The sequence below is a fragment of the Triticum aestivum genome, chromosome 7D (genome assembly GCF_018294505.1).
Source record: "Triticum aestivum cultivar Chinese Spring chromosome 7D, IWGSC CS RefSeq v2.1, whole genome shotgun sequence".
Classification (NCBI taxonomy): Eukaryota; Viridiplantae; Streptophyta; class Magnoliopsida; order Poales; family Poaceae; genus Triticum; species Triticum aestivum.
In genome coordinates, this window is record NC_057814.1 from 68304641 (window position 1) to 68315148 (window position 10508).

The following is a 10508-nucleotide window of genomic DNA, read 5'->3' on the forward strand; positions in this document are numbered from 1 at the left end:
TCTGCACACCTCGCTGGCACGGTAAACTCGGTGAAATCTTGTATCTGTATCACACATCGGCATAATACACTCGATTTGGTACTGGTGATTGTAGACTGAGTCATTTCGGCAATCATAATGATCGTATTTTGAGGTTTCGTGAATAAAATGGCCAAACTGAACACCAAAGCCAAGTTTAGATATCATAGATGTATTTTGAAATCTTGTAGACTTTATATATTGTACACTTGTGTGTAAAAAATCAGCATTGTTTCTTCTGGATAATTAAGCTCCCTACTGAACAGTATTTCATTTGGAATCTAAGTTATCAGATGCACTAACAGCCTAGATTTATAAGATCATAATAACCATTGTCCCTTGCACTATATCGATCTTCACAAGGACTAGCATCAAAACTCGGAAGTAAAAGAGGCCGTAGATGGGTACCACTACCACATGCTCCCTGACCATGGACACGATAAACAATCAATAGCCTTCATTTAGTGAGAGATTGTAGCATTATACAAATAAATAAGACCACGGTGTGCATCTGCATCCAGTGAACTTGTGTTATAAAATGCGGACCGAGTATCACAGATCAAGCATGATACTACCACGGAACCTGTGATTCTTGCAAAGTGGAAGAAACGTATGAGAGGCAAAGCAAGTTGATTGACATGGCTCAGACCTCACCTGGCCTTTGGATGGGAGCCAAATGGCGACTCATAGGACCGAGAGACGTGGGGAACTACTTTTGTGCGTCTTCGGCTGGTCTTGCGGACCTTCTCTTCCGTCGTCGTTGTCTTGAGCTAGGCTGAGTAGCTTGCTCCCCTCAAAAAAAGGCTGAGTAGCTTGCTGCGGCTGTCTTCCTCTGTTTTTTCTTTCTTTTACTTCTGCAGTTCTGCTTGCCGCTACCTATTGCGTTCTTGCAACGTGAGTTCATGTGTGTGTGACCAAGAAACGTGGGAGTACCGTAGCACTAGCGCACCATCATTGTTGGCTGAAGTCTATTTTGGGATCATCATGGCAATATAGAATAAATTTTCACGGTTATGTATCTCAGCTTCTCGCTGACTTTTCCTTGGTAGTTTCAGTTTGAACAGTTGTATTTCCGTTATGTTAAAGTAATGAAAAGGGGTTATGCCCGGTTCAAAAAAAAGCTTCTCCCTGACAGGCTTTACAGCCGAATTATAAGTTCGGTCCCATATTCGTGTCCTCGGTCTTGATCTAATTATAAGTTCGGTCCCATATTCGTGTCCTCGGTCTTGATCGAGGATGGAGACGGGGTAGCTGTGTAAGGTACCACCCCTTGAGCACCGTGTCCCGTCACTTAGAGCATCTTCAATAGATGGTCCAAATTTTGACGGTCCAAAACCGGAGATGTAAAATTTGGACCGCCAAAAAGTGCGTTTTGGAGATCCAAAAAAGGTCAACTCCAACAGATGGTCCAAATTCATGGTTCAAAAGAGCAACTCCAATAGATGGTCCAAATTCATGGTCCAAAACCGGCTAGCAGCCGCGCGGCTGTTGTTCAGCCGCTGTCCAGCCACTGTACAGCCGCACATATTGCATAAAACATGTTTTAAAACAACATAAAAAAAATCATGTCCACAATATCAAATTATTACATAGTTCTTCAGATCCAGGAGATGAAATGCAACACAAATACAACATAGTTTTGCACAATACAACATAGTTTTGAACAAACAAATAATGAATCTATGCGGATCTTTCGCCATGCCATTTCCAATGATCTTCCATCAAATCTTTCTGGAGTTGGTCATGCACATCGGTGTCTCTAATCTCGCTGTACACCTTCATGAAACGTCTGATGCGCTCCTCTTTGCACATGGGGTTAACATGAATGCTCATCAACTGATAGAAGTTGTAATTTAAATTTTTTTCACGCTCGTTCTCAATGATCATGTTATGCATGATCACGCAAGCGGTCATGATGTACCAAAGGATCTTTTGATCCCAAAATCTAGATGGTCCTCACACAATAGCAAATTGGGATTGCAAAATCCCAAATGCCCTCTCAACATCTTTTCTAGCCGCCGCTTGTGCATTATGGAAGAAAAGTTCTTTCTTACCTTCAGGTTTTACAACCGGCTTGACGAATGTACTCCACCTTGGGTAGATCCCATCTGCAAGATAGTACCCATAGTTGTAGGTGCGGCCATTTGCTTCGAAGGTCACCGGTGGTGCTTCTTCATTTGCTAAGTTGGCAAAGAGAGGTGACCGGTCGAGCACGTTGATGTCGTTGCAGGAACCGGGCATACCAAAATATGCATGCCAAATCCATGTTTCATGATCAGCAACTGCCTGAAGAATGATAGTGGCATCCTTCCCACGACCCTTGAATTGTCCATGCCATGCTTTTGGGCAATTCTTCCATTTGCAATGCATGCAATCCACAGACCCGAGCATACCTGAAAACCCTCGAGCTTTGTTCATCTCCAAAAGCCTCTGAGTGTCCTGAGCATTGGGTGCTCTCAAGTACTGTGGACCGAACACTTCTACCATAGTTATTGCAAATTGCTTGACATAGAAGATAGAAGTGCTCTCTGCCATCGCCAAGTTGTCATCAATGTAATTTGCCGGAGCACCATATGCCATCATGCGCAAAGCGGCAGTGACCTTTTGCTCAATGCTATGGCCAAGCAACCCGGCACAGTTCCTTCTCTGCTCGAAGACTGGATTATGCTGCTTCACTTCATTGCAAATGCGGAAGAACAAGTCTTTCGACATTCTGAAACGGCGTCGAAAGTAATTCTCCGAAAAAACAGGTGATGATGCAAAGTAGTTGCGCACCAACCGTTTGTGCGCATCAATCCGTTCTCTCCGAATGAACGCACGACCATAAATGGAACCACCGTGCTTCGGTTTCTTCCTCTTGTGCATGGCCACTAGCATAGCAATCTCCTCTTCTTCATGCAAATCAAATTCCTCGTCCGACGATGAATCATCCACGAAAGAGGAGTCAACCGAGCTCATCTACAATGCACACAACCACCGTCAAACATACTATCCAATCCCAAGTTAAATCATCAAGTTTCGTCATTTTTTTACCTTGGGGAATTCCGTCGAACACCTTGTGCGCGCGGTGGAAGAAGAAGGCCGCCGGTTGGATTGGCTGCTGCTGACGGCTGCGGACAGCTGCGATCGGCTCCGGACGGCAGCGGTGATAAGAAATGAGCTTGGAGGCCGGCCAAGAGGAGCTCGGCGGGCGGCGAAGAATAGTTCGACAGCCGGGCGGAGGGATTGGTGCGGTGGTCGTGCGGCCGGCGCAACGGCCGTGGACAGGCTCACGGCCGACGGTAGGAGGTCGGCGGAGGCCTACCGCGGCAGCCGGACCGCCGAAGGCGCCGAATCCTGCGTCTGCTGCCTCCCGATTCGGCGGCGTCCGGGCGGCTGCGAGGTGGCTACCGGCGAGGGAGGCAACCGCGGCGGAGGGCGGCGGCGGGGATGTGGGGTGGTGGTGGCGCCGACGGCGAGGTTTTGGGCGGTCGCGGCGGCAGATTCCGACCGGCTGTTCTTCGGGCGGGCGGACGGGCGCGGGCGGGAAAGGAAATGAAGTGACGGTTGGGCGTTCGCGGGAGGCAGCTGGTTTTGGACCAGATGCACCTCATGATATAAATTTGCACTGCGAGGTGTTGTATTTTACATCACGAGGAGGCCGCGGTCCAAATTTTTTTGCATATGGACCGTCTGTTGGAGCAGCGTTTTTTGCCCCAGACGATCCAAAAGTTAGGTATTTTTACATATGGACCATCTATTGGAGATGCTCTTAGCCTGTCGCTAAACAAGTGTTGAACTCCTTTAAAAAAAAAAGTGTTGAACAGGTGCCATGACCATACACCCTCAGCCAGGCCCAGGCGAGCTAGGGTGACTTGCACAGTCAAAGCCGAGCAGGAACCGACACCAACCATCCCGTCAAGATGGAAGAAGGATCAGACCGCAGTGACGTGCCATTGACGGCAAGTCGGCTGGCAAAGGGACATAGTGTGGACGGTTAAGCTGCTACAGAGGCTGGGGTAGAAATGAAGTGGCTGCAAGCAAGCTCTGCGCTCCGACAATATGTATCCACCCATGATCATTCTAGTGTGTCATGTGAAGAGGGCTGCAGTGCAGTGCACTACTGTTCGATCCATCTTCACTTTCTGATTATGCTTCACACTTCTGTTTAACCTGTTTTCACCGGGAAGGACCGGCTTCTGCTAGTTAGTTGCAACTGTTTCATCCATGCATCTTTAACAAATTTGTGTAGGGAAAAAGACCATGCCGCCACGAGTGGGAAGATTTCACTCGCAGTACCCGGACACCGTCAAAGCACATGTTAACATCTTTGCCCCAAAGAGTAGCAATGCAAATCCCTGGGCAACATCAGCTGTACATGAAAAATCTAGGGGCTGTATCCTCCTCATCTATCAAACCTTAAGTTTTAATGTTCTTCTACCTGTTACAACAAACACAACAAAAACAGTGGTGACGGCAATTCCAAGACCAAATGAGGCCACTTTCCACCAGGTAAAGCAACTCCAGGACTCGCAGACCGCATCTATCCAGTCCTGAAAAAAAATATGGCCACAAGCACATAAGAAATGAGACCACCTAATAGCGTTACAAAACTAGAAACTGTACATGAGACAGGCTCTAAAATCAAATAAGAAAAGGCCAAGATCGTAATGGATTCACCGGCAAGATTAAGATTTGATGATCTATCATTCTTATGCTTAGTATAACTGTTCATACTATGTATACACGTCGATGATGGTGACTTATGTGAGCATACTTCCTTTTGTTTGGTAGATTATATACACATTGTTTGGTAATGCTTTTACCAAACAGGATGTCCCGAGTCCCTGAATTTGGGTATGAAAGGTTGAAGGGACAACATATCGTTTAGGGAAGAATAATTAGATGAGCTTGACCAAACCTTTTGATCTGTCAATTGTTTGTGTTGCACCACCATGGGATGCTGGCCTTCATATGAGCTTGACCGAACTATTTGATCTGCTGATTGTTTCTGCTGCACCACCATCGGATGCTGGCCTTTAAGCATAAGATGTTCTTGTTTAAAAATCTTCTTAGCATGCTCATAGAGTTCCATGTCAAGGCTGTTCAGTGAGATAATTTGATTCAGAATTGCCTCAGGTACATGACGCCTTGTCTGGAAACAAAAAGTGTAATCTTAGACTTTCACCAAACTTTATAGAGAATACAGGAATAGTTGAGAAACAAAACAATGTGTTCGCTGACATAGAATTAAACTGATACAACAACTTAATTTGGAAACCATAGAGGGCATCATTTAATAAGCACATTATAAATTGCGTCCTTTAATATTCCTTGTTCTCATGTATACTTATTTCTGGGTTCTGACACAAAGGAAAAAAGATTCAGGTATGTCATGATAATTTTCAGTGCCAATAGCATAGAAGAAAAATGAATAAAAAATTCAAATCACAGACATTTCATCCCCTTCCATACTCACAGCTTTCGTAAAATTTGCCTCTGCAACCTTCTTTAGGGATATTCTGCGGCGGCTAGATTGGGACTTCCGCAGTTTTGCAATGCAACCCTCATAAGTTTCCATCAGTTTACCAACAGTCATCTGCCGTCAACAATAACACCACGTCAGAGATGGCAAGATAACAATAAAGAAACTGTGAATATAAATGCACAGTTCGGGTAGTTGTATTACATTTCCTTTTCCATGATCATCCTCAGTTGTGTTCAGAGCTTCATTATTTTTCCAGCCATGGGTGCTATTCTATCAGGAAAACAAAAAAAGTAAGTACAACTGTAAATATCCAAACCATCTTACCCAATGCAAACAACTCAATTGTAAATCTTAGCCACCCTATTACCATATGTTCATTTGTTTCTTCATCCTCTGGATCCAGCATGGACGAGTGAGAGTCTGAGAAAAAAAAAGATAAAATATTAGATTCTTTGCTTTTGCACAAGTACATCCAAAAAAACTGGAGCACCACACAATAACAGAGACAACACTATTGTCTATTTATGTCATTTCACAAAATTACTGGTTTAACAAAATACTGTTTTCCTGTCCAAATTGTTTAAATATGCAACAAAGCTTCCTGGTAATAAAGTTTAGGTTTCAGGAAGGAACTCCTTCAAACAAAATACGGCTTAACATGCTGCTGCACGAGAGCCTTCTTCCCATTTGGACGAGCATTGTTGAATGACATGTTGTTTTAGGACTCATTCTTGCAACTCGCATGTCTTGTTATGTACCAACATCTAATTCTCCTTGCTTTATGAATTGTGACAAGAAAAATGTAATTATGTGTTGCTATTTAATTCATGGAAGTCTGATCCAACATATTGTTCTCTTATCTTTCAGATTTAACAGAAACAGAAATGAGGGGTTACTACTCTTCAGTTTATGAAGCTACTATATAACATGAGCACGACTTCTGCAGGTGTGTGATAAAGGAGAAAGGTTCGAGCTTTCATGTTTTCGTACCGGTGCCACTGGGTTGATCTTCCTGAACATCTAACTTCAACGCTCCAGATTGTGAAAGCACTTGTGCTCCTACCATATGAGCGAACAACCTTGCAGATTCCTCATGATCCTCTGTAAGTCCTACGTACAGCATACGGTCCAGCCTGTTCTGTGATTGAAAACAACGATACTCATTACAGCAGGAAGAATTTAAGAAGTATAAATCTAACTTAGCTTAGGAAATGAAATGTAATATGGTTAACTAAATGTTAGTAGCATAGAGCTTATAGTCGCGATGCACAGATCACTGATGTTTGAATGCCAAAGAATGGAATTGTGGATCTTGCACGTTCGCCAATGGAGTGCAAATGGAAACAGTTTTCATGAATTGAACTGTTTGATTTTTGGTACATACCTTAGCAACTTGAAGCACAAAACGACCAAGATCAGGGTGCTTTCTAACACAATGTCGAACCTCATGTGCACCATCGAAGTAAGAATTATTTGTTAGCCCAGTGATCTGCCGAGGAAACATGGGAAAGAAAATAAAATTAGCAGCCAGATTTTTTAAGCTGACTGTGATACAAGGACCCAGGGGACAATGGCACACCGCATATGGCACTGGGATATCGAAATGAAAAAAATGCCCACTTAATGACCGAATGTTGAAGTTATTCACGAAAAAGGAGCAAAGAAAGAAAATCTAAGTTTCTTTCCCACTTCATTTTGAAAAAGCACAGGTGTTTAGTAAAGAGTGGTTGCACATGCAACACATTTGGCCATTTCACTTTGGAATTAAGCCTTATCAAATGCTTATTTGGTCTATCAGTCAGCTGGCAGAAATGAATAAAGTGGATTAAATAATGTTTTGCGGAGCAAAAAAAACTGCAAGTACATAAGTTTAATTGGCCAAGTCCATCATGGTTCTCTGTTTTACTTTCAAATGACAACAATCATTTAAAGGAGTAGTGCATCTTAGCCAATGGTCACACATTTATCAAAAATTGTGGCATTTATACATTTAATAATAAATTTCGTCTAGAGTACACCTTAATCAACAACTCGATGATCACACATTGACTGAAAATAGTGGGGATATATACAATTAATAACAGGCTTTATTTCGCCTTCCAAAAATGTAGAAACTTGACCTAATGGATCAAACTGCCAACTTACGAGCACAACAAGTGATTGCATAATTTCTTACAAAGCATAAGGACTATTATATTGGGGTCAAGCCAATTGCATTTACAGTTTCCAGTACACAATGAGATACAACAGAGAGTAAGCAAGTAAAGGCATAGACAGCAATGATGTCACAGAAGTTTGCATACCTGAAAGGTAGCTCCATTATGAATGATTTCATGGGCAACAGGGTCATTGATGTACTGGTGCAATGGCATAACCATGTCTTCCACATCGTATGCATTAATCTTCTTGCTACTTGGCACGCTGTCATTACCTCTAGCATCTCTCTGACAGATGAAAAAATCTCTTATCTTATTGCAAGAACATATGCAATTGATAAACCATACATTAGCTCGATGTGTTAACTAATTCCAAAATATATCTGAAGACACATTCCTAACCATTCACATCAACTGATGTATAACTAATAGTTAAGCTCAAGCCACAACACTAATACCCCGATCGACCCAGGTGCCGTGTAACATAAGGATAAGGGACCACACTTGAAACCCTCCCTGTTAACAACTCTAAGAGCTGATCCTAACAAAGTTTCGAATATGGAGACACTACCAATATATACAGAAAAAGGGCTTGATAATCAGATCCAATATATATTGCTAATCATTCTCTCATAAAAAGATGGAAGTAAGCATACCCTGGAGAAAAGATCTTCTCTCATCCATGGAACCAAGTATTTCCAAGGCCATATGTCAAGTGTACTTACAGCACGTGATTTTGTTAACACACGACTGGTCATTGTCTTGGCAGATGTTAAGTTTGGATGCACAAGAAATCTGGCTGCAACTTCCACTGAGAACTCATACGTGCTAAACACACGATCAACTGGATTTCGTAGTATTGTGACCACGGAAGTCCTCTCCCTTGGCAGCTTGGAAGTTAAGCTATAGTCATCATGGCTAACAACCAGCGTGCAATCAGGATGGCTGACATGAAGGCAAAAAACATACCATTAGTAACTATAAAAATATTGCAACTATACTTGTGCAACACGTATTTTCATTATAACTGAACACTGTATCTATACTAACTAACTATCTCACAGGCTCACAATTTGTTGGCATAACACGTACAAAGGGTCACAATCCATGCAACTTCTCAATTACCAACTTCAAGTTATAGTGCTTATGAACATGCCGGAATGAAGTAACATAACATTTTAGCCAGGTAAGCGCCAGAATGTCATTCCAATATATATGAAAATATCCTGAACCATAGGCACTGCAGGCATCATGATGAAAATCTGAAAAATTAACAGAGCACTTTCTAATCACTGTTTACAGACAACAGAGCTGTTGTTCCTGTTTGGCTAGTCAACATGAAGTTTGAAGATAAAACCCAGATGACAGACACAACTCGGCGAAGCAGAGAACAAAACTCCCTCACCTCGGGTCGAACCGCAGCTTATCATAGGAGCGGGGGCATTCCTGAGCATTGGTATACAGCTTCTTCAAGAAACTGGCAGGCAACAGTTAGTATCAGATTATCAGTACAACACAATCGTAGACGAGGACGGACCGAACAGTTCGAAGGCCCAGCGAAGAACCTACCAGTGGAAGTAGGTACGCCCACCGGTTCTGGGAATGTGAAGGAAGAAGAGCAAATCCTTGAGGTTCAGTTTGTCTCCGCCATTGTCGCCCTCCCCGGCTGAGTCCGCCCAGCCCTTGACGGCCCCCTCGCAGCGCGCGTGGTCGTCAGCGGAGCTGACAAGCGGAAGCGCGGTCACTGCAACACCAGGAGGACCACCATCACCACCAGCGAGAAAATCAGAGAGCAGGGCGTCGTGATTTCGCCAGAGTAATTGAACGGGAAACGATCCTACCAACACGAGGGAGGCAGGGAGGGAGGGGATACCTGACACGGCGAGGAGGAGCGCGAGGGCGAGGGCGAGCGGCCGCGCCATGGATTCGGCCGGCGGGTTCCCCCGGCGCGCAGATCCGAGGCGCGGTGCGGCGATTGAGAAGAGGATGGGGACTTGAGAGCGCAGCAGCGAAGGAGGCGGAGGGGAGTGAGGGCGCACGCACGCTTAAAACGGGAAGGTGGGTGGGGACTGGGGGTGGAGACGGAAGGATCGAGAGCGGGGGCGGTGGCGGGTGGCGGCGGGGGCGGTGGCGGGTGGCGGCGGGGGATTCAGCGCGCCGTGCCGGCGGGGAGGCGGCCTCGGCACCGGCGCCTCGGCATCCGCCGCTTTCCTCGCCCCCAACTTTTCCCCCTATCCCTCGCCTCGGCCCGTGCGGTGGCGCCCCTTGTTTATTCCCTCGCGCGCTCTTCCCCCTACTACAGTGGTGCTGGTGCCGGTCTCTCTCAGTCTCTCCGTGCTCGGGCGGAGGGATGGGGATGGGTGGCAGCGTGGTGCGCCGGCGGGGAGGCCGAGGCCGGGGCGGGCGTGGATACACAACTCCTAGTGGTGGTGGTGCGGTGGTGGCCCGCCCGCGCGGGTGGAGGGGATGGTGGTGGTGGCGTTGGAAAGCGCGGCGGAAAGGTGGGCGGATTTTCTCGCCACTTGCGCCGCCACGCGATGGTGCCGGCCGTCCCTCGGCCCGGTTTCCGATCGCTCACGGCTCTCCACTCCGGCGAGGTGGAGGCGCGATGCGGTGGGAGTAGGAGTGGGAGTCTGCGGTGGCGCGACACGTCGCCGTCGTGTTAATCTCGTGTTCTGCGCGCCATCAATCCTGGTTCCTGGATGATGAGGGCATTGATGAATGAATTAACTCGCGCTGAAAACTTGCCCCGGATAGAAATGTTCAGAACACATGAGAACCGAAAAAAGATAGTAAATTCCACCTTTTATTTACATTTATAAGATAAGTTTTTTTAAATACAGTACATACGCAATCACTCATACATA

General features: G+C 45.4%; 1 protein-coding gene across 1 annotated transcript; it reads right to left on the bottom strand.

The window, feature by feature from the left end:
- Nucleotides 1-4225: 4225 nt before the first annotated feature.
- Nucleotides 4226-10255, bottom strand: LOC123165493 (protein-tyrosine sulfotransferase). Its single transcript, XM_044583151.1, has 12 exons — nucleotides 9515-10255; nucleotides 9211-9385; nucleotides 9047-9118; nucleotides 8298-8586; nucleotides 7789-7929; nucleotides 6870-6974; nucleotides 6476-6623; nucleotides 5853-5905; nucleotides 5687-5755; nucleotides 5477-5596; nucleotides 4919-5152; nucleotides 4226-4550 (listed from the first exon to the last, which is right to left on the bottom strand). Exons 1-12 carry the CDS (start codon nucleotides 9561-9563, stop codon nucleotides 4410-4412), a joined length of 1596 nt encoding a protein of 531 aa, XP_044439086.1. The 5' UTR covers nucleotides 9564-10255; the 3' UTR covers nucleotides 4226-4409.
- Nucleotides 10256-10508: the final 253 nt, after the last annotated feature.